Source organism: Maniola hyperantus, chromosome 2, assembly GCF_902806685.2.
Source record: "Maniola hyperantus chromosome 2, iAphHyp1.2, whole genome shotgun sequence".
NCBI classification, from domain to species: domain Eukaryota; kingdom Metazoa; phylum Arthropoda; class Insecta; order Lepidoptera; family Nymphalidae; genus Maniola; species Maniola hyperantus.
In genome coordinates, this window is record NC_048537.1 from 2320054 (window position 1) to 2344905 (window position 24852).

Here is a 24852-nt window from a genome sequence, read left to right on the forward strand (position 1 = left end):
GTCTTTATCTATAACTATGCAAAAAATCACGTCAATCCGTTACACCGTTGCGACGTGATTGAAGGACAAACCAACAAACAAACACACTTTCGCATTTATAATAAGGGTACTGATGAGTTTGTATAAAGTAAAGCGCTGCCGCGTCGCGCAGCGCAGCATAAGTGCGTTTGGACCTTAATAGAGTTTTTAAATCATAAAAAAGTGGCTTGGACATACGGACGGACAGACAGATAGACATGACGAATCCATAGGGTTCCGTTTTTTGTCATTTGGCTACGGAACCCTGAAAAGGAATAACAGTGCAAAGCTTCCACTGTACATACGAAAACTTCTCATAGGTGAAAGGACCCCAACGAACGACGATCGTGAAGAGTTCGACCGTCGTTTGTCCATGGCGTCATTCTCCTCCGGCTCCCCACAGTCCTTACACACGGCGCTGAGCCCCGCCAGTTCCAGAGGCACTTTAGTATCCCAGGGTGGCCATGTGTATAGAAACGCACGACCATACAAGAAGACCACTAAACCCAGGTGAGACAACTTTCATGAAAACTTCTCATAGGTGATAGCCAACGAACGAAGATCGTGAAGAGTTCGACCGTCGTGTCCATAGCGTCATTCTCATCCGGCTCCGCACAGTCCTTACACACGGCGCTGAGCCCCGCCAGTTCCAGAGGCACTTTAGTATCCCAGGGTGGTCATGTGTATAGAAACGCACGACCATACAAGAAGACCACTAAACCCAGGTGAGACAACTTTCATGAAAACTTCTTATAGGTGATAGCCAACGAACGACGATCGTGAAGAGTTCGACCGACGTCGGTTGTCCATGGCGTCATTCTCCTCCGGCTCCCCACAGTCCTTACACACGGCGCTGAGCCCCGCCAGCTCCAGAGGCACTTTAGTATCCCAGGGCGGATACGTATACAGAAACGCACGACCATACAAGAAGACCACTAAACCCAGGTGAGACAACTTTCATGGAAATTTCTCATAGGTGATAGCCAACGAATGAAGATCGTGAAGAGTTCGACCGTCGTGTCCATAGCGTCATTCTCATCCGGCTCCCCACAGTCTTTACACACGGCGCTGAGCCCCGCCACCTTCTAAGGCACTTTGGTATCCCAAGGCGGTCTAGTCCCAAGACTACTAAACCTAGGTAGGATAACTTTTATACCTCCATTATACAAAAGTTATTCTACAAATCTCCCTCCTGTTATTTTGTATAGCTTCATTTAATTCAACCCACATACAAGTTGTACGAAGGAGTCTCGATATCGCACGGTAGAAAACTACCTAATAACTTGCAACGAACAAACTAGATGTCGCTATGCGATCCTCAATCTCGCTAACAGAGTTTTCTGTATGGGGCACTATAAAATACAAGTGGTAAAATATAAGAAAAATCTGACGACCTCCCTGGCGCAGCGCTGTTAGTCTTATATAAATGGGAGGTCCCGGGTTTTATGAATTCCCAAATTGTCCCGGCACTGCCCGGCAAGGACAATTTGGGAATACATACTTTCTAAACTCTGGTCTGTGGCTAGTTACCACGCTACTGGCAAAGCCGTGCCGCCAAGCGATTTAGCGTGCCGGTACGATGCCGTGTAGACCGACCAACGAAACGCCGCGCCGTTAGGTTTAGAGCTATCCAGATTTTCGACGGCTGATTTAGATCTTATCACGTCTAGGTTATCTTAAGTTAAGTTCATTGATAATTATTTCTGTTTATTTTTTTATTTTTAACTATGTTTTATTTTTGTTTCAGTTCAAAATGGTCGCTTTGATTGTGGTTTCTATTTACAAATTATAATAAGATGAAAAAATTGACTATGACTCATATAAAATACAATATTTTACAAAGCACAAAAACATTTTCGATTCTTATGAATTTTCTGTGATATTATTGGCAGGTTTAAAACAAATTAATAAATAAATATATTAAATGTAACTATGTTAATAATAACTAAAATTAGAAATATTTTTTTATTGTTTTTATTTCTATTCCATGTTAACTTTTGGTTTTAAAAAAATTGAAGTGTGTGTTTTTATTTTAAGTTGCATTATACCTAACAAGTACAAAATTTAGCATTTATATACATTCGTAACCTTTTTAGGGTTCCGTACCTCAAAAGGAAAAAAGGGAACCTTATAGGATCACTTCGTTGTCTGTCTGTCCATCTGTCCGTCCGTGAAATGATCCGATTTCGAGTCCGTGAAAAAACATTCCTTTTTGTTTTGTATGGCTTATGACATATGTCGTAGATAATCGCTGGTATTCTCACGGATGACGGATAGAACTCGGATGACGGGAGCGGAGTGCGTAATCGCCGTAAGGTTTCCTTTTGAGGTGAGAAACTCTAAAAATTGGTGTATTTTATACAAAGAACAAAAAGAATCATCAAAAAAAGCAAATCGTAATTGTTTTAACAACTCCTTCAGTTCTTGCAATTCACGAAGGCGAGTGAACTTTACTTGTGGTTACGTCGTATACACGGACATTGTGTAAGTGTGCGTGCATGTCGGACCAATCAGTCGCGAGCAAGCGCTCGCAAACGCACACATTTACTGTACCTTACTTATACCGACACGACTTACACACAAGCATGACCCACTCGCCTTCGTGAAATGCAAGGACTATAACATGTACCGGATTATTAGTATTTCATGCGACAGAGATAACGCTCTACGAATCCGTTATTAGTATTTTGTGCGACAGAGATTACGCTCTGTGAAGCCGAATTTAGCTGACTGTCTCTTTCTAAACGTCGACGTACAATACTTTCAGCCGCGTACTATAGGTACGTGACGTTATAATTGACTATGAAGGCCGTTTTACGCCGGAGCAACAACATGCGACAAAGCGACATGCTACAGCAGTCTATTTTTTCCAACTGGTTTTACGGCTCTGGGTTCTAGTCCTTGTGAGCCTTAGGCCGTTTTACGCCAATGCAACATCATGCTGTAGAATAAGTCCTGCAAATTGCTATTGCGCTGGAACCATGTCTCATTAACATCGAAATGACGTCATTTTGACATCAGCCGAACCGAAATAAAAATATACCATCAGCTTGAAATTTCAGTCTAGTGCTGACGTCACTAAAATGGCGGACACGCGCAATAGCAATTTGCGGGACATATTCTACAGTATAATGTCGCATACCCCGTCCTGATTGTACCTACCATGCAACCCTGTAGCATGCCGCAATGTCGCATATATTGCTCTGGCGTAAACGTAGCTTAACTAATAATTGAAAATGTTTGTGATAAACGTAATATTAAGAATTAATTTTATTATTATGTGTAATGTTCGTGATTTTATATTTGATTGGGAAATACATTACATATTTTTATTTTTATTTTTTTATTTTTTATCCTTTAAGTTTTTAGGGTTCCGTACCTCAAAAGGAAAAAGGAACCCTTATAGGATCTTTCTTAGCGAATGTCTAGGTACGTCATAATAGCCTATCTATATGCTGAGTTTCAGCCCGACGCGATCCGTCGAGTAGTTTGAGCTGTGCGTTGATTGATCAGTCAGTTAGTCAGCTTTTCCTTTTATTGATATAGATAGATATCACTTACTATTAACGCTAAATACGAATGCTGTGATTAGCCTAGTGGGTAGGACGTCCGCCTTCTAGTCGGAGGTAGGGGGTTCGATCCCGGTCACGCACCTCTTAACTTTTCGGAGTTATGTACTTATTAAGTAATTAAATATCACTTGCTTTAACGGTGAAGGAAAACATCGTGAGGAAACCTGCATGCCTGGGAGTTCTCCATAATGTTCTCAAAGATGTGTGAAGTCTACCAATCCGCACATGGCCAGCGTGGTAGACCATGGCCAAAACCCTTCTCACTTTGAGAGGAGACCCGTGCTCTGTAGTGAGCCGGCGATGGGTTGACATTGACCATGATGATGATGATTAACGCTAAAAATCATATTTGTTTTCTGATGGAAATAGTGATTGCGATTTCACGTGCGTTTTTGTGAAATCGTTTTAATTGTTGTGGCGTTGAACAATTCCACAGAGATAGTCACTTCATAAAACTGTATCTAGGGACTATACACACGTACATACCTGCGACATTTGGCGAATTTTCGCCGCTATTATTGTGGTGCTGTCACCGTGTCAGTGGGTGGAGGGGGTGATAAGAACCGCCGCACATTTCCTACTAGGGTTAACATAAAACTGTATCTAGGGACTGTACACACGTACATACCTGCGACATTTGGCGAATCTATCTCAATATCAAATTTCAGCCAAATCATTCCAGAAGTTTTTACGTGAAAGAATAACACACAAACTTGCGCCTTTATAACATTATTGTGACAAAAGCAAGTGAAATTCAACAGCTTCATTAGTTGTGGCACCAAAAATAGGAAATGTACGGGAAGCCTTACATCAGCCCCACATTGGGCGCCACATTATTTTGGACAGGGGGTGGGGGAACGGCGACCTCGAGTCTCGCCCGCCCGCTGCCAGTCGCGCCGCCGCTTTCGCCGCGGTCATACGTATCTGCGGCGCTCGTGTATACCAAATATCCTACACATGCCAGTCGGATCGTGAGTGTCCATCTGGTTACGTAATTGGACTATTTAGATCATTGGCTTATTTTTTCTGTGTTATTATAGTTAGTATATATATTTTATGTAATTATTGTATTTACGTATTGGTATTTAAAAGCATTCTTATGACATGAGTACTGAGTAGGTAGGCAATTTATTTCTACCCTACCCGTCCGAGTAAATTAGATTTCTTTTCCTATGAAGTTATTGGAATTTGATGTTGAGCAAAGCTTCCATAGCTTAAGTAGGTTGATATTATAAATACTTACTAGTTTTTTTACTTAGGTACCTAGTTAGTAGGTACAAGTAATAAAAAAGATTAATGATTTTTTTATATTATCTACTGGACTTAAATGGAAAGCTAAATACCTACAGCTTTGCTTAAAAGCTCCAGAGGGAGATATTTGTGTCCCTTGGCCTGATTGGGCAGGTAGTCTGTACTCGCGCAAAACATTTAAGTATCTCAGGGCACCACCTCGTTAATGAGGGTACTTGCAGTAGCCGGCAAGAAATAGTGTACATCGCTCTTTAGAAAATGATTTCGGCTTTGTAGAGCGTTGTCTCTGTCACTCATGCCTATATCGTTTTGTTTTGTCGGTCTCAACAAGAGACAACGCTATACAAATCTTCTAAAGGTCGATGTACATTACTTTCTGCCGCGTACTGCACCTAATACGTACTAAGTAGGTAGATGCTGCGTTAAATTATAAACGAATTTCGTATTTTCAGGCACGAATCTCTATGAGTAGACTTCTGAAAAACTACGGTCTCTAGCCCGGGACCAATTTGCCATGACCTGAAAACTTTGGCGGACGTGCCTTGTTTATGAACGTACATTTTGGACATTTGAATTTGGACCTCGGGGACATGTTCGCTAAATAAGTTAAAATTTTAAACACCCGGGGATTAAAGTTAATAGGTATTGAAATTTTGCAACTTTCGGAAGCGCATAGTTAGAAAACCTTGAAAACTACAAAATAATTGTTCTAGCTTATACCCGCGACTTCGTCCGTGTGGACAATACAAATTCCAAACCCCTATATCCCCTTCTTAGGGCTTGAATTTTCAAAAATCCTTTCTTAGCGCATGTTTACGTCATAATCTATCTTACGCCAATTAAGTATGTATCAAATCCTTCTCGTCTATAAAAACCGTTGTAAACTCAAATTTTGAGTAAGTAGGTACCTACACGTGCCTTTGAAATTTAAAACCCTACTTACTTAGGTACTATACGCTAGGTATAAAATTATAATAAAGGTATATCTATACCTACTATACCTAGGTTGAAGAAAACGGGGGGGTTGGCAACTGGCGTCCCCCTTTCCAGTAAACTTGGCTAAACGCGACTTGTAATAAGTTAGGCTTCTACGTTTATTTCTTAACTTAATTAAGTAGATTGTAGTAGGTATTATGAACCTAAATGTAGTGAACACAGCTAAAGTAGGTACACCAAATATTAAACACGTCGGTAGGTACGTATAGTGCGTTCATTTTGAGATCTCACTGACTATTTTAGCTCTATGTTAGGTACGTATATACCTACAGCTAAAATGGCCAGTGAGATCTTAATTATGTCAACTGCCATGTCAAAAGTACGGTTCACCTTTTAAGGACAAAATCGTACTTTTGTCATGACACATAGGGCCAAAATGGCAAATGAGATCTCAAAATGTATGCATTAAGTATACCACCTACTTATAATCACAGAGGTAGATAAAAACAAAAGTCCTGACTCACTCACTGGCTGACTCATCAACGGCCAGCCCAAATCTTTGAAACACCTGAAATTTAGATACAGATATTTCCTTTACAATGTAGACAAGGAATAGGTCGGATTTTCCGAAACTATCGGAAATCCAAGAGATTTTATATTTTCGCCCAGCGAAGCCATATCACATGAGTATATCTACTCGTGTGGCCATTTTTTGAGTCACTAGTAGTTTTAAATAAGTAGATGGAGAGAATTTTATATAAATAAACTCCACCTAGGTAGTTCTACTTAACTATTTCCGTAAAATGTTAAGCCGATTACCTTTACCTAGATACGTCTTACTCACGTAGGCACCTAAGTGGCTATATAGTGGCTGTACCTACTTAGTAACTGGATACATTTAACAAAAATGGCAAATTAAAGTCACCTTATTTGAGAATTAGAGTTTTATATATAGACTTGGACGGGTAGCTTATTACAATTTTTTGTTAAATAAAATATAGCCTACGCAACTCATGAATAATGTAGCTTTCTACTGGTGAAATAATTTTCATATTCGGTTTAGTAGTTCCAAAAATTACCCCCTACAAACATACTTACAAACTTTACCGCTTAATTTATAGGCTAAATGTTGCCTGCGTAGATTAAGGTCTTTAAAAAAAATACAATTTTTAGTAGCCCTGTGTCTTAAAATATGCTATGCCTGGTTAAAAATATACTGTTTACTAAGCTATTACACTGATCGCGAGCAATTTACTCTTATCCGTTGAGGAGTTCCATCGAAGATGTTCATCAAATCTTCACCAAATTTATATGGGACCACCCTTTCAAACAAAAAAAGAAAAAAATTGCGATGAATTGAGAACCTCCTCCTTTCCCGTACCTCTGTCTGTGTCAAATCTGGATGATGCCCGCAACTTCATCCATGTAGATATTTAGGTTTTTAAGAACTCTGATTTTCTATACAAATTACAAAACCATATCCATTATCCATCCCCGAGATGCCCGTCACAATCGGTTAAACGGATGGACCGTGGATATTTAAGTAGTTTCTAAGGAGGGACTTGAAATCCACTATGCCGCAGGTTCGAGCAGATTGAGGTTCGAATTTCGATTGTTGAGAATTGAGATATTTGTGTTAATAATGTTGTGACCTAACTGGGAATCGAACTCAGGACCTACTTATAAAACTACTGATGGAGGTGGTCAATACGAATGATTAAATCTAAACTTTTTGTAAAATAAAGAGGTACCACTGTCCACGTAATGAGTCACGAAAAAAGACCCCTAGCATTTTTAATGCATTTCCGCTGCAGAACTAGGTAGATCTATATCAACCTGGATACCTACCTATATAATATAGGTAGAGGCGTAGAAATCACGGACAGCAGTAAATATAGGTCCTATAGTAATGTTTCATTCGTCTGAAAGGGTGCATTGCATTACTTGAACTTTGCAGCAACAACTTAAATATTTACACTCACTGCGGATATCGTTCAATGTTGAAACTAGATATTGCGAAGTCACGAGTGCAAAGTTCGCTCTTCAAAGTAAATATGTTGAGAGAGTAGAGACCGCTAGATTCCATACAAAGTGTACATTCCATACAAGAAATGCCAAGTTTACGACATATACATTTCTACAATATTAAAAGTAACCTACTTCATATTTTAATGTAGATAACGGGCAGAGGCAGATTATCCCTAAGGCAAACTAGGCACGTGCCTAGGGGCGCGAGGTTACGAAGGGGCGCGCGCGATCATGTAGAGTTCCATTACCTGGTCTACCTAATTATCCCTACCAACTAATATTATCTTGGAGTGACCAAAACATCTTCTTATAATAGCAAAGTGTTATGACGTGATATTCTTCACTCGTTCACATAAATAGTCTAATGAGACGATTCTTCGTTTTTTTGAAATTATAGTTAGTAAAAATTTTAATATGGCTGTTAGAGGGGCGCCTATGAGAGCTTGCCTAGGGCGCTCTCGACATTTAATCCGCCTCTGATAACGGGTACATAGTACATACCACGATTAATTGATGCTTTTATCTGTCGATATTTATCAATTAAGTAGGTATGAATGTATTGCGAGCTGTGATAGCCTAGTGGTTAAGCCATCTGCCTTCTAATCGGAGGTCGGGGGTTCGATCCCGGGCACGCACCTCTAACAATTCTGAGTTATGTGCGTTTTATACATTAAATATCACTTGCTTTAACGGTGAAGGAAAACATCGTGATGAAACCTGCATGCCTGAGAGTTCTCCATACTGTTCTCAAAGGTGTGTGAAGTCTACCAATCCGCACATGGCCAGCGTCGTAGACTATAGCCAAAACCCTTCTCACTCTGAGAGGAGATCTGTACTGATTCGGCGATGGGTTGATCATGATGATGAATGTATTGTGTTTAGGTATTATAACAATAACGCTAAGTTTTTACTTGCGTTCTGGTTACACCCTGTATACTTACCCTCAACTTTAGCGAAATTTTCATAAATTTTTCACACTACCCGCAGTTTCTGCTTGTGAAGACGATGGGAACTATAAATTGAACAGTGCTTACAGAAGAGCTTAGTGCATGATAGAGTGGTACATTTGGTGTTGTTTTGTGACTTGTGTGTGTTTGTGCGACGCGAGGTACCTAGGTGACGCGCGCAGTCTGCGACGGAGGCTGTGGCGGATGTAAGATGGACAATGACCAACGCCTCTACAAATATCGGTGAGTATGAATAGCGTTGAATTTCTATTCAATGTAACGGTAAATACATATATTATATCTATTGTTTTGGATACTAGGTATTTTATACTATATATTTTATGAATATGCAGCCAGTATTCTTGGCATCATTCCACGCGGGCATGATTTTATAGTAGTTAGAAAGAAAAAATTGTTTTAATCTTATTATGTAATTTATGGGCCAAGTGATAAGGACATATTTTTTTAATTTAATTTAGGCTAATTTTTCAATCGTTGAAACTGAGGATTCAATTTCACGCTTTGACAACTGTGTTACGATAGCTATTGAAAAATTGGTACGAACAAAAGATTCAAATCGAAAAATCTTGCTTTTCTTTATGATTAGTTAAGACTACTAAGTACCACCGCCGGTTTGGAAAGAACATTCTATTAAGAAGAGCCAGCAAAAACTAAGAAGTTCAACTAACTTTTCAAGAAGCAGTAACTTTTTTCGGAATGTAAAAAGAAAATAGCTTGACAAGGTTTTTAATGTATATAACGCCACGATTGGCGTTTTTATTTGTCGATATTTCAACCCAGTTGCACAGGTCGTGGTCACGACGGGACTGCGGTGCTACGAGAGATGACGTTCGAGCTGTCAAGGGCAGTAGCGAACTACCCTCTTTCTTGTTCTTGTCGTTGGAACTTCACTAGCTGTCCGGCGAAATACACTCACAACGTATCTAACTATTATTATTTATCTAACTTTCGATGTCATACGATACTGTCTTGGGTTGAAATATCGACAAATAAGAACCCCAAATTAATCGTGGTAGGTATGTACCCGTTATCTACATTAAAAGCCACGAAATAAGCTTAAAATCATTAGTTGACAAAGTTTTGTATCTCTCTCCCTCTCTAGTAAAAATATCTAAATGCTTACCTATAGGTATCTATCTGAGAACGGAATTACCCCAATGTATGTTAAGTAAACCCTTAAACATGTAGATGTAATTTACCCTCCCTTAGTAGGGGCGATATCACTTAGTCATCTGTTGCCGTTCCTCCCTCGCCCTCCCACTTCCGAGGAGGAAGGAAGGCAGTATTGAGTAGAGGCAGTATCTACGAGCTACGCAGGAAATTGATTATGATAGAGGGTGTATTAAGTTACCAGTAGTATGTTGCTCTCATTTCTCATCTCAGAAAAAGAAAAACAAATTACGCAAATCGATTTAGAAATCGGAGTATATAGGTAGAAAAACACAACTCCTCCTTTTTTAACGTCGGTTAAAAAAGCGGCCTATTTTACTCCTTGGTTAAAATCCTCTACTTGTCTGTGAAAGTCCCGTCAAAGTCGTTCCGAATATTAGCCCGTTCAAACAGACAGACAGAAAAAAAATTAGAATTAGAATTTAGAATTTGTTTATTAATCACTTGGTACACAATCAATTAATTTACAAAAACACTATAATAATTAATAATCAGTAAAATAATATGTGTAAACAAAAACAACACAATCGATAGAACTGCATTAGTGAAACACTGCGTCGCAATTCTATCGCCCACCCTGGAGCCCTGGAGTAATGAAACTTGACACATAATGGATTAAAGTCTAAATATAACAATTTGCTAGAGATTAAAAAATAAATAATAATACAAAACATTAAATATAACATTCATTAGATTAATCAAAGTAAGAATATAAGAAGTGTAGGTGTATGTGTGTGTGGGTGTGTGTGTTGTAAAGTGTGAGTGTAATGTAAAAATTTATAGGTATTTAAAATTTAAAAACGTGTGATTCAGTTATGTGTTGTGGTTGGTGCGCCTACCTTTAGTCCACCATCGCGAACCACCATTAGGTTTAATAACATTAATATTTTACTTACCTAGAAGTCCTAATACTAATAGAATGTCGGGAGAATGTCCTTGAGGCATTATGTTTACAAAAGGGACCCGATAATGATCGGCTGGGACTCGGCGAGTATTGATCCCGGCTCGCTCGTCGGCTGGCTGCTCCGATTGGACCTATATCGTATAGGTAATCCTATAGGCAAATATAGTGACGAATCTAATCAGCTCCAATGTAAAATATGCCTCTCTGTAAAATATTTCTTTGACACCGTAAACTGTTCACACGTGCGGAATACCTAATCCATTTATAGTTAAGTAGAACGACTGTACGAATATTTAGTCCAAATATCTACCTACCTTAATTAAACTTACACTGCTATGTATGAAGTGCTTTACAAACTAGGTACTTATTGGGAATTCTGAGCGAGTTCTAGACGCAAACGCTAGGGTACGTAACATTTGCATCTAGAACTGAAACTAAATTAATCGAGTATTTGAGGATAGATAAATATTTACCTACAGGATGTTGGGATGATACCTGTGACTTCGCGAGATTAATGTGTTCCCTTTTTAGGGTCCCGTACCTCAAAAGGAAAAACGGAACCCTTATAGGATCACTTTGTTGTCTGTCTGTCTGTCTATCGTGTCTGTCAAGAAACCTACAGGGTACTTCCCGTTGACCTAGAATCATGAAATTTGGCAGGTAGGTTTTTTTCGTTTAGGAGGAGGAAAATCCTTATGGATTACCTCGGTGTTTCCGACGGCTTGCCCGACTCCATTGGGATTACTGCCCAACTACTCGGTGCCAACAACCTACAGAGTACAGACTAAACACTCCTTGCCTACTTGGCTCTATCTTTCAAGTAATACCTCTGCATTTTGTCCGAAAGATGGCTGTCAATTTGTTACCCTTGGGTATACCCAATCAAATTATAGTTTTCTAGCAGTCTCTGAGCTAAGCTAAGACGGACAGACAGACAGACAGACAGAAATGGCGAAAATATAAGGGTAAATATGTACGGTTTTTTTCAGAGTAGCTCCCCTACATGTAAAGTGGGGATGGTTTTTTTTTTCGTCTACCCCATAGTGTGCGATATCATTGAATAGGTCTTTTAAAAATACTGTGGGTGTGGGAACATCATTTTTCGATTTCTAGATCCGTTTGTAAAATATGATGTTTTAAAGTGCTAATTTGTATTAGAGTCAAGTGTCGTCGTCGGCCCCCCCCCCCCCCCCCCCCCCCCCTTATATCAGCCAAATGGTAGTATAAATAGGAACGTGAAAAAATTCACAGCAGTAGTATAGGTATATAATCAATTTTAAAGGAAAAGTATCATGGCTAAGTAGGGTTCACAGGTTAAGGAGTTATATCTGTTTTTCGAGGATTGTGACTAGTTGACTACGGAACGGAACCCTACACTGCGCGTGGCCCGCCACGCACTTGACTGGTTTTTACCTTATGAGGTCTACTTTTAAATCCCTCATTTCCCCAGCGCCTCATAACTTATTTAGCGGTTAATCAAGCAAACAGACGCTGGAGTGTGGATGGTTCAGGCGTTCAGCAACCTGATTATACCGCGACCCTGAGGCCACAGCGGAAAGCCAACGAATTGCTATCTCATATTTTATGTATGCTCGGCTTTAACTTATTTTATTTTCAAAATGGTTTAATTTAAACGAGACAGGATGCCGCTGCGTCGTTTTTTTATTTATTTATTAATTACTAGCTGACCTGCCCCGGCTTCGCTCGGGTGGAGTTTAGAAAATTGAGGGGAGGTTGAATTAATTCTTTCTCTCCGTAAGAACCATCCTCGTACTTCAAGGAATATTATAAAAAAAGAATTAGCGAAATCGGTTCAGCTGTTCTCGAGATTTGCGATCAGCAACACATTTAGTGATTCATTTTTATATTATAGATAGGCAAACGCTTGACCACAATCACACCTGACGGAAAGTGATGATGCGGCCTAAGATGGGACACGTTTACCTAGAAGATACCTATTCACTCTTGTTTCATTACTGTCAACCGGTAGACGTCCACGGCTGGACATGGGTCTCTTGTAGGGTTTTCCACACGCCACTAAGGCAAAGAATGTGTAAGTAATAGTAGGTACAGATGGAGTTGTGGTTAGAGGTAGTGCTCGGGATCGAGCCCCTGACCTCTCGAATAGGGGGCGGACGTCTTAAGCACTAGGCTCGATCACGGCTCGGGTAAGATCACTAACCTCAGTCAATATGCCGTGTAGACGGTAGTTGGCAGAACATCAATAAGTCGGAACACCAAGTCATGTCATGTCATGATCAACCCATCACCGTCGTTTTTAGGGTTCCGTACCTCAAAAGGAAAGGTGTCTGTCTGTCTGTCTGTCTGTCAAGAAACCTACAGGGTACTTCCCGTTGACCTAGAATCATGAAATTTGGCAGGTAGGTAGATCTTATAGCTGACATTTGGGGAAAAATCTGAAAACCGTGAATTTAGGGTTAGATCACACAAAAAAAATTAATTTGTGGTCATGAACTAATAATTAGTATTTTCAACTTTCGAAGTGAGTGACTATATCAAGTGGGGGTATTATATGAAAAGTCTTCACCTGTACATTCTAAAACTGATTTTTATTTATTTTTATGCATCATAGTTTTTGAATTATCGTGCAAAAAATACGACTGTAGTGTAGTCCGGGAACCCTCATTGCGCGAGCCTGACTCGCACTTGGCCGGTTTTTTTATAAAAATGGCGAGCAAACGAGCATGCGGGTCACCTGATGTTAAGTGATTATCGCCACCCATGAACATTTGCAGTACTAGAGGAACCACCAATGCGTTATCGGCCTTTCAGAAATTTTTTGGTCCACCCCTTGAATAACCCCATGTTGTAATCTAAAGGTAACACCGCTGAAGGGAGTTGATTCCACAGTTTGCATGTGCGTGGAAAAAAGAATCTGGCACAACGGGTGATCGAAGTTCTCCAGAAACCCAGGTGGTGAGGGTGGAATTCTTTGCGGTGGCGTGCGGTGCGGTTGTAGAAAAAGGAAGGTCATTTTGGCCGTTTCACCTGTGACATACCTTTCATTCCAGGTTTGGACAGTCTTCATTCTTATTTGTCTTTTGATGTATGAGATAGGTCATTTATCATAATCAGGAGCTGTTTTCTTATATTTTGCGGCCTGTTTCGTTAATTCATCTGCTCTTTCGTTAGGTAGGTTAGTTGGCGGAACATCAAGTCAGTCAATATTGGGGTAGATTCGTAAATCAGAGTTTGGATGTCCCTCTATTGACCCGTCGCGCGACCTTGAAACGCGCCTATTGTAAGTATCCATTGCCGCTGAAATATGAGCTGCGTCTTTTCATACATCACTCAACACTCGCGTATTATACTACACAGGTAGGTGTTTTGGTTTAGTTTGTTCTTTTTATGTCACTGTTTTGGTTTAGTTTATACAAAGTTTTATTGATCAATGAAGAGATAACGCAACGGGCGCGGTGCGTTTTTATTAATCAATATAAATTATGGCGCAAACTGAAAACCAGCGCCGAGCATTGTGAGCAGTGCTCGGCTATGCTGAGTTTGCGACCTTTTGTTTATTGTTAGTTTTTAGCTTAGATAGTATATTAGATATAACATTGTACATACTAGTTACTAGCAATAATGTAAACAATAAAGCATATTTTTTATTATTATTATTATTATTATTAGGTAGGGAAAAGAAAGCTATATTTACTTAATATCAATACATAGTATAAAACAAAGTCGCTTCCCGCTGTCTGTCCCTACCTATGTATGCTTAGGGATTATATTATATCGACAACCTCCCTGGCGCAGTGGTAAGCGCTGTGGTCTTATTAGAGGGAGGTCCCGGGTTCGATTCCTGGCAGGGATTTGAAATTTTATAATTTCTAAATTACTGATCTAGTCTGGTGGGAGGCCTCGGCCGTGGCTAGTTACCACCCTACCGGCAAAAGCCATGCCGCCAAGCGATTTAGCGTTCCGGTACGATGCCGTGTAGAAACCAAAGGTGTATGGGTTTAATAAAAACTGCCATACTCTTACCTTAGACTGCATCGTCACTTACCATCAGGTGAGATTGCAGTCAAGGGCTAACTTGTATCTAAATAAAAAAATAAAAATAAAAAAAGTCGGTCTATCACGGTTTTCTATCTTTTTTTAACCGTATCTGCCAAGACATGTACCTGAACTTAGTTACCATGTGGCGGGCCGGTATTGATCGAAGATATGACCTTGTGAGGCTCGGGCCCCCAGACCTAAACGACACTGAACTTTAGAAAAGATGCTCTTAAAAGAAAACTGCGGGGCACTTGGAAGTTTAAGTGGGGAAAACACTTAAAATTAATTGTTTACCTGAACTTGTTATTTGAAATGAGTTTTCTTGAAGACTTTTTTTTTTAATTTTAATTTTTTTAAGGGACTTTTGTAGGTGACCTAATACCAGCTTCATCGTTACAAACTAAACTAAAACTATTAAGCTTTTTTAGCGTGAGTTATTTGTGAGTACAGAAGGGTTCATATATATCTTTTCTATATAGTTACATATAAAAATAAATCGCTGAATGTGTTGCTGATCGCAAATCTCAAGAACAGTTGAACCGATTTCGATAATTCTTTTTTTATAATATTTCTTGAAGTACGGGGATGGTTCTTAATAAAATAAATAAAATAAAAAAGCCTTTTATTCCTTACACTAGCGACCCGCCCCGACTTCGCATGGGTGCAACGTAGATACTAATGCGGTGTCATTGCCTCGGAAACTCTCAAATGAAAGGATTTTTTTCCGACCTAATTCACATTATTTCAATTTCTCTAGGGATCTCTAATTTTTTGAGAATTAAACTATAGCTATAAACCTTCCTCTTGAATCACTCTATTTATTGGTGAAAACCGCATTAAAATCCGTTGCGTAGTTTAAAAGATCTACGCGTTCATACATCCATACATACATACAGACGCGGGAAGCGACTTTATTTTATACTATGTAGAGATTTTACAATAGTTGATAAATTATCTATGTTTTGTTATTTGGTTAGTTGAACTTATAATTTGGATGGATCTTATGGAGAGAAAAATTTAAAAAATTGAGGAATTTCGCCGAGTCAGCTAGTTTATAATGAAAATCACTCATGATAGTTTAAACCAGGATAGGTAGTAGGATGTTTTTACTACCTACCATAAAAGTTGTATAATCTGATTGTTTTCTTCCAGAACCTCTCTTCCTGTGGCCCAATTCAGCCGAGGCGACTTCTCCCTCTGGTCGGTGCTGAAGAACTGCGTGGGCAAGGAGCTGTCCAAGATCACGATGCCCGTCGTGTTCAACGAACCCTTGTCCTTCCTGCAGCGGATGCTGGAGTACCTGGAGTATGCCCATCTCCTGAGGATGGCGTCGGAGCAGACGGACCCGGTAGCGAGGATGGAGTACATTGCTGGTATGTTTTATAAGCTTTCATCATCAACCAATAGATGTCCACTGCTGGACATAGGTCTCTTGTAGGGACTTCCACACGCCCCGCGACTCCCTGCAACTCGTCTGATGTCGCCCGTCCACCTAGTGGGAGGTCTTCCAAGGGTCTTTATATGCTTTACCTTGGATGAACTGAACTTTTTACACGACCGCCCAAAAAAGGCCAACAAACGCATAACCCTCCTTTGGGCTTCGCCGCAGTCGGGTAAAAAAAGGAGTGTAATGTTTCAGGGTTCATGTATTGGGTGCACAAAATGTTATGTATAGTCTGCGACAGTTTGAGATGGCAATCGGGGTATGAGGCGGGGGGACGCCCCGCACACCCGCACGTCAACCACGCTCGCCCGCACAGGGTTAGGGTGACAAATCAACATCGAGCTATGCTGCGCTGTACTGCGCTGTGCTGTGCTGTAAGCAAAGTATAATTTATAACAGAGCGTAGCCTCACACAGCGCAGCACAGCATAGTTTGTTTGTATCCTCATTAAAATATTAGACGAGCGAGTTGACCAAACATAGCGCAGCGCAGTACAGCGCAGCATAGCTCGATGTTGATGTGTCACCCTTAGGGCTGGGGCTGTGCCGGCGAGCAGGACGTTTCCTCCCCGATTACCAACTCGACCCGTCGCGTACTGATAACTGATATCGGGTGAGGATATTTCGAATTAAAATTCTCTCTAGGTGAATCTTATAAGTATCTATATGTATTTATTTTGTGCCCGACTCCTAACTCCCAATGCCCTCACCTCAGTCTGCCCTTGAATCTGAATAACTAACACGTTCCGAAAATTGTCTCCCTGTGGAAATTTACAAAACGCCTCCGGTCTTAACATCGCCGCGCTAAATGCCTCATTAAACCCACAGTAATTGTTTTCTACGTTGTACTTACCTGCTTACCTGTATTTTAATTTTTCTAAGATTTTTTAAAAAATTCAGATACAATTTAGCCCTTTACTGCAATCTCACCTGGTGGTAAATGACGATGCAGTCTAAGATGGAAGCGGGCTAACCTGGAAGGGGTACGGCAGTTTTTAATAAACCAATGCCCTTTTGGTTTCTACACGGCATCGTACCAAAACCCTAAATCGCTTGGCGGCACGGGTTTGCCGGTAGGGTGGTAACTAGCCACGGCCGTAGGCTCCCACCCGACCAGACCAGAAATTTAGAAATTATAAAATTCCAAATCCCTGCCAGGAATCAAACCGGGAACTCCCACTAATAAGACCACAGCGCTTACCACTGCGCCAGGGAGGTCGTCAAAGTTGCAGGCTGCAGTCCGCAAAAGTTTTTATTTGGAATAACCACAGGGAATAAATCACCTGTCTACTGTCTAGTTGTAGTACTAAGAGGTCACATTGATCATTCAGAACAAAAGCTTCAGACCCTTTAATGCTAGTCTCAAGGTGTTTTCACGAACAACGTTACCTAAATCACGACAAACTTCCATTAGCAAGTAATTTCGCCTTTTTTGTCTTAATATTATGGTCGTTTCTCTTGCGTGGGTATTTCATTTGGCTCATAATGTTAGAACATGGTATACAGCATTTATAGACATGCCGACTTCTAAATACTTACGTTGGAAGCTTGGAAAATGTATGACCCTGATCAGAGGCGGATTATCCCTAAGGCAAACTAGGAGTGCTGATAACTGCTTTTACCTTATAACGAATTATATTATTATAATAAAAATGCAAATCGATTATGCCGACCCTACTATACCAACCCCTAAGGCTGAGGCCACAACATTGTGATGCGACGTCGGGTTGTAAAAATCTACAACGTCGCATATTGCACTGTGCAAATTTCCGATGCGGTGCCGCACCGTACAAACTTGCGATGCGACGACGTATTCCCGTTCATTCGGTGTCTACACTTCTCTGTGTGCCATGCTGTGCTGTGTGTGTTTTTCTTGATGCTTCTTAACGCAAGATAAAGTAGGATACGTGTAGTAGTGTTACGTGCGTGTAGTCCATGGCTCACTAGAAATTGATCGTCAGAGTTTTCTCGTACGATGCCGTAGGCGATGAAATTTTAGCGTTGCGTCAACGCAACGCATTGCGATGCACGATGCGATGTCACACCGCAGTGTTGTAGTAGCCTTTGGCTCTCCGTGGCATGCTACCACCGGAACCTATTTCCTTTAGCATTGAAATGAATTGTAGTTACGTCCTTGTTTTAAAGTAGGTCATTAAGCTATTGGGGTGTCTAAATTATACTTTGACGAATGAATTATTATAATTTTGGTATAATTAATTTTAAACTAATAAAATGATGCCCGCGACTTCATTACCGTGGATTTAGGTTTTTAAAACCCCGTGGGAACTTTTTAATTTTCCGGGATAAAAGCGGCCTATATCCGTCACCGGGATGCAAGCCGTCTTTGTACCTTTGTTAAAATCAGTTTTGCGGATGGGCCATGAAAATATCGTAGACAGACACTTTAGATATAAATAATATTAAATGATAGAGAAGATGTTACAATAAAAATATACCTAGCCTAAAGGTACCTATAGTCCTCAACAGGTTGAGAATTGAGATGGCAATCGGGGTATGAGGCGGGAGACGCCCCGTACATCCGCCCGCATCGGGTTAGCGCTGGGACTGTGCGAGTGTGCGCCTGTGCGGGGCGTTCCCTCTCTGATTGCCATTTTAACCTGTCGCGTGCTGTCGCGTAGGTACTATATCACCATGCCCCGTGGAATTAGGCCAAGAATTCTAGCTTGATATACCTGGAAGCGTAGTACACTAGCTTAATTAGTAGAGAAGCTATGCAGCAATGTAATTTCAAAATGTGGTTTCAACAAGTCGTTTTCAACTTGGGATGAATTTCGTTCCTCCAGAACAATTGCGTTTTGTTCGCCGTCAGCTATATTTTCCGTTCATCTTTACAGTATGAGTGTAGTGGCTTGGGTCGTGAAAAAATGTTTTATTTATTTTCCTACCTACCTATTTCCTTCCTATGTTGTGGAGAAGCCAATTAAAGATTGATTTATCATTTCTGTTTGCTCTGTTATTTTCAGTTCAACATGTACATATTAAATTACGATCACCATAATTTAATATGCAAAACTCTTTTGAGAATAAGCCCAGACTTTCTCAACTACCAGTTCTTTGAATAGAATTGAATACTTGATCAGACTGTTAAGGTCCCGATTCTCTAGTCTCACTCTAAACGAAATTTAAAGTATCTGCATCCTTTTCTTTTTACTAATGCTAAAAAAGGAACGGAACATGACTTTCACATTTAAAGACTCAAAATTTTAGTGCACAATACAAATTTAAACAGTAGGTTCGTGCGTGCTAAAATCACGGGTTTTACCATCTAAAAATTAAATTTAGAAATGTCAAACTGCTTCTGTCCTTTTCATATTACAATAGTAAGAAGAGGGTGCGAATACTCTAAAATTAGGTTGTGCTTAGAATCAATCGGTCAGGCATCTAACTTAATCCGGACATCTCATTTCACGTTCAAAGAGATTTTCTCTAAAGCAATATTCTCCGCAACTTGCTGATATTTCTCTGTGAAATAAGTACCTACTTACTTTCCAGGCTAAGTACCTATTAGTTCCGAGAATATAATACAATGGCACTATTAGACTAGACAGACGTAGAGCTAGATTTAAGTCGCTTTTTAACCCGTCGTCGTAATGAATTGTATTGTTCAGTTTTCTGCTGTTGCTGTTTCCTTGTTTCATTTTACATTTTACTTACGTAATCTCACTTGGAAATTTAAAGAAAAAATGTAAATAGGCATATAAAAGGAAAAGGTGACTAACTGACTGACTGATCTATCAACGCACAGCTCAAACTACTAGACGGGTTGTTTGGCATGCAGATACGAGTAGCTAGTATGACGTAGACATCCGCTAAGAAAGGATTTATGATCCCTAAGGTTGAATTTCAAGGGGTTAAATACAGGTTTGTAGTTTGTGTAGTCCACGCGGATGAGGTCACGGGTATTAGCTTGTAAAATATATTTTACCAAGAATATGCGTTAATTAAGAAAATGCGTCATCCTAGTTTAAGTAGGTACCTACCTACTTAGTACCATTGCACAGCCTATTCGATGATCGAGTTTCTCGTCACAAAATAAAAGTAATGATTTCATACGTACTTACCTAACGTACCTACCTAATAGGTAATATTAGGTACGTACGTATACGTACGTACGTACCTAAGTATCTACAACGTTTAAAATAATCATTATTTCTATAAATTACTAAGGACTAAAAAAACTGTTATGATTTGTTCCAGCGTTTGCAGTCAGCGCTCTGGCATCCAACTGGGAACGGTTAGGAAAGCCGTTCAACCCGCTCCTTGGAGAAACCTATGAGCTTGAGCGACCAGAGTTTAGAGCCGTTTGTGAACAGGTATGTGACAGACAGAGCTGCTGCCCCGTTTCTCATTATTTATTCACTAGCCGTGATAATTATATCTGCGACTTCGTCCGCGTGGATTTAGATTTTTTTTAAATCCCGTGGGGACTCTTCGCCTTTCTGGATTAAAAGTTGTCTAAGGTAAACGCAGCTATCAGCGATCCATCCAAAATCTGCAGCTATTACTGACCTATTTTTTTTTTACTTAGGTAGGTACGCATTTTTGTAAAAAAACAGTTTGTAAAACTCTATTTGTATTTTAAATAGGTAATTGTATTTTCTATTTTACTGAGAGCGTTGTAGAATAAAGGCATTTTAACCTTTAGCTCTTTATAAACTTTGTCGCTCGGGTTGGCGCGAGTGTGTGTAACATAAGATTCACTGGAAAACTTGACGTCAAAGCCTTTGCTTTTCCTTTGAGAACACCAGAGTATACGTTATACGTATAATAATACACTTAGCGCACGTTATAGGTACATGATGTACCTACCAGTAGTAGGTATACTAAAATGCGAAAGTGTGTTTGTTGGTTTGTTAGTTTGTCCTTCAATCACTTCACAACGGAGCAACGGATCGACGGAATTTTTTGCATGGGTTGAGAGTGGTGGGTGGACATTGGCTATTTTTTATCCCGGAAAATCAAAGAGTTCCCACGGGATTTTTTAAAACCTACATCCACGCGTACGAAGTCGCGAACACCGCCGATGGGAGTTGATTCCACAGTTTGCATGTGCGTGGAAAGAAGGATCTGGCACAACGGACGGTCGAAATGCACCTTTTATTTTTCCTTTGTCAGGTGTCACATCATCCTCCAGTGTCCGCCTTCCACGCCGACAGTCCTCACTTCGTCTTCCACGGCTCCGTACATCCCAAGCTCAAATTTTGTGGCAAGAGTGTCGAGATCCAGCCCAAAGGACACGTCACGGTGGAATTGCCCAGGTAATAAATTCCATAATACCGGTAGGAGCTCTGCACTCGAAATTGTGGATGAGTATATATATACCTAGGACACACAATCCAGTTGAGTAGTTCCTATTTCGAGAAAGAGGACAGCTGCCGTATCCAACTCGGTCGGGCAGCGTTAAGGAAGCTTCGAAATGTCTTCTTGTCCAAAATTCCTCAGAAGACCAAAGTCTTCAAACAGTGCTTGTTGCCAGTGATGACATATGGATCCGAGACATGGTCGCTAACTATGGGCCTCATAAGAAAGCTCAGAGTCACTCAGCGGGCGATGGAGAGAGCTATGCTTGGAGTTTCTCTACGTGATCGAGTCAGAAATGAGAAGATCCGTAGAAGAACTATAGTAACCGACCTATCTCAACGGGTTGTGAAGCTGAAATGGCAATGGGCAGGGCACATAGTTCGTAAAACCGTTAGATGTTGGGGTCTCAAGGTGCTGGAATGGCGACCTCGCAGAGGAAGACGCAGCGTTGGAAGACCACCACTAGGTGGACGGACGACATCAGACGAGTCGCAAGGAGTCGCTGGATTCAGGCGGCGCAAGACCGTGGTGTGTGAAAGTCCCTACAAGAGACCTATGTTCAGCAGTGTACGTTCTATAGATTCGATAGTGTACGTCTATCGGTTGATGATGATGAAACCTCTATCGGGCTGCGGCCGTATCTGGAAGAGGTCGTATCGGAAAATGGTCATATCGGGAAGTAGCAAGAATAAACCGTTCTCATTCTGTGAGGAGACCCGTATTCAGTGGTGGGTTGGCAATGGTTTGAGATGATGAAGATTACTAATTCTGTCTTCATCATAGTTGCTTTTTGTTCTATGAATTCCAGGTGGGGCGAAGCATACACCTGGACCAACGTGAACTGCTGTGTGCACAATGTGATCGTAGGCAAGCTGTGGATCGAGCAGTACGGCGCCATGGAGGTGACCTGCCACGGCGGCGCCGGCCTCAAGGCCAGCCTCGCCTTCAAGCCCGCCGGTTTCAACAACAGGGACTTGCACAGAGTGGACGGGTTCATCATAGACCACAAGTGAGTACGGTTTTCTTTGAACTTTGACTACTGTGACCAAGTCCTTTATATTTCTCTAAGTAACATTCTGACATCGTGCATCACAAAGGTGTTTGTTGAGTAACTAACTCCAACATGTATTTTGAAATCCTTTTTAAGGTAGCCTTTATAATTGGTAAAACGGCAATTTTTGCTAATGAAATTTAGATACCCAAACAAATCACTCAACAACACGGCTCCTAGAAATTCTAAAGAGGAATCATGGAATTACGGAGTAATTACGTAAGAACATCCTAATTCCATTTAAAGAATTAATAGCTTTCATAAGGAGTCATCGGTTAACACCTAATCCTATTTAAAACTCAAACATTCAATTATTGGAACATGCATCAGCATTTGATTTGCTACACACATCAGCTTATTTCAACAATTTTATTGATTGCCTTCACTTTTCTACCCATCTTTGCTAACTATTTGCTATTTTATGTCTGAGTATGACGTAAAGTTACGATTTCAGCAAAAAACGTCTTCGCTTCCTCTACGGCAAGTGGACGGAGTACATCAAGGTATGCAGTCCAGCAGCGTACGACCAGTGGGTGAAGGAGCGCGGGGAAGAGTCTGGGACCCAGCAGACTCCCTCGCACACCCCCAAGAAGGTGCTCGCCAAACTCAACAGTTTCAAGGTTGGAGCTTTGCGGTCCATGTCCATACAAGATGTAAGTGAATTTTAAATTTTCTTTTAAGTAATAAGTATTGCAATTTTATGTTAAAGTTCCGCAACGACATTAAAAATAGTGCGAAGCCTGCTAAACTCTGGTTTTAAATAAATATTACCTTGGTTCCAATCCGAGATCATGCTAGATCTAGAACTAAGGAGCTTAATTTAAAAAATATTATATTTCGCATATATCTTATTCGCATGGCCATTATTAAAAAAATATAAAAATTGGACTTGGAAAGAGCTTCTTACTTACTTTATTAGATGAATAATATCCATCAACCATTTTCCAGCTTTCAGTAAAGCTGAACATACCATATCTTCCCATGTAATTTGACATCTTCATTATTCTCCCCAGAACGACGAACCTGAAAACTCTGAAGATGTACCCAAACCTGATGAATCCTATAACATTGATATTCCCGGCTCGGTCACACTCTGGGAAGCACGGCCGAGGCCCAGCAATAGTGCACAGGTAATAAATGAGCTATACCTATTCGATTTTAAAACTTAGAAGGCTTTTTACCTCACGTTAGCAAATTGAAATTAACTACTTATGTGATTAATGGTAAAAGGTCACAACCCTCAGCAATAATGAATTCGACGCAGAGATATCTATGCCACTTATATGCTCCTTATAGCCATAGATATGGAAGACTCGTACACCACAAAATCATTACTAGTTCATCACAATTACTGAACAACTAAAAAGAGAGATAAATTACGAGGGGTTTAAACATTTGGAATTTCTTTAAATAATTTTTCATATGCGAGAATAGACTTACTTAGTTAGCTTTTATATTTGACAGCATAATTATATAGGTGCCCTTTCAATATGGATGAAATATTTACAGATTTCCTTACATTCCATGCAGATTCTATAATCCAAGTCTTGGCAGTAATGTAATCCGAACTTGTTCCATGGGCACAAATATAGCTCAACTTCATAAAAAATTTGGCGATCCCGTAGAAAGAAATCTGGAGGCAGAAATTACTATTTTATTAAAATAATTAGATTTTTATTAATATCTTTTTCCACAGTATTACCAGTTCACGGAATTCGCCATGTCCCTGAACGAGATGGAGAAGGACATGAAGGGCCAGCTGTGCCCCACGGACAGCCGCCTGCGGCCCGACATCCGCCTGCTGGAGCAGGGCGACATCGACGGAGCGGCTGCCGAGAAGACCAGGCTCGAGGAGAAGCAGCGAGCCACGAGGAAGATGTTTAAGAAGAGTGTGGATGGATTCCAGCCACGGTTAGTTCTTTCTTCCATGTTCCTGATTTACCTTTGCATTCTAAAACAGTTTTTATTTATTTTTAACTAGCTAACTGGGTGAATTTCGTACCGCCTAATAGTCGATTCTTTATTTTTTTATTTTTTTTATACTTACAATTTTTTTAATTTTTCTCTCCGTAAGAACCATCCTCGTAGGTACTTCAAGGAATATTATTAAAAAAATATTTGCGAAATCGGTTCAGCTGTTCTCGAGATTTGCGATCAACAACACATTCA

General features: G+C 40.3%; 1 protein-coding gene across 8 annotated transcripts in view; it reads left to right on the forward strand.

Annotated features, from left to right (window-relative positions):
- The window catches only part of LOC117989149 (oxysterol-binding protein-related protein 1), a 43292-nt gene that overhangs the window by 14330 nt on the left and 4110 nt on the right, over positions 1-24852 (forward strand). For 3 of the 8 annotated variants that reach the window (XM_069505210.1, XM_069505214.1, XM_069505216.1), the window contains 8 exons: positions 339-528; positions 16020-16240; positions 20529-20644; positions 21447-21589; positions 22441-22641; positions 23138-23336; positions 23697-23813; positions 24380-24594. In XM_069505210.1, coding sequence (XP_069361311.1) covers positions 339-528; positions 16020-16240; positions 20529-20644; positions 21447-21589; positions 22441-22641; positions 23138-23336; positions 23697-23813; positions 24380-24594 — 1402 coding nt within the window. Of the gene's footprint in view, positions 1-338; positions 529-768; positions 964-4485; positions 4630-8792; positions 8996-16019; positions 16241-20528; positions 20645-21446; positions 21590-22440; positions 22642-23137; positions 23337-23696; positions 23814-24379; positions 24595-24852 lie in introns of those variants that run through there. The other 5 variants (XM_034976782.2, XM_034976794.2, XM_069505228.1 and 2 more) reach the window with 5 other exon arrangements.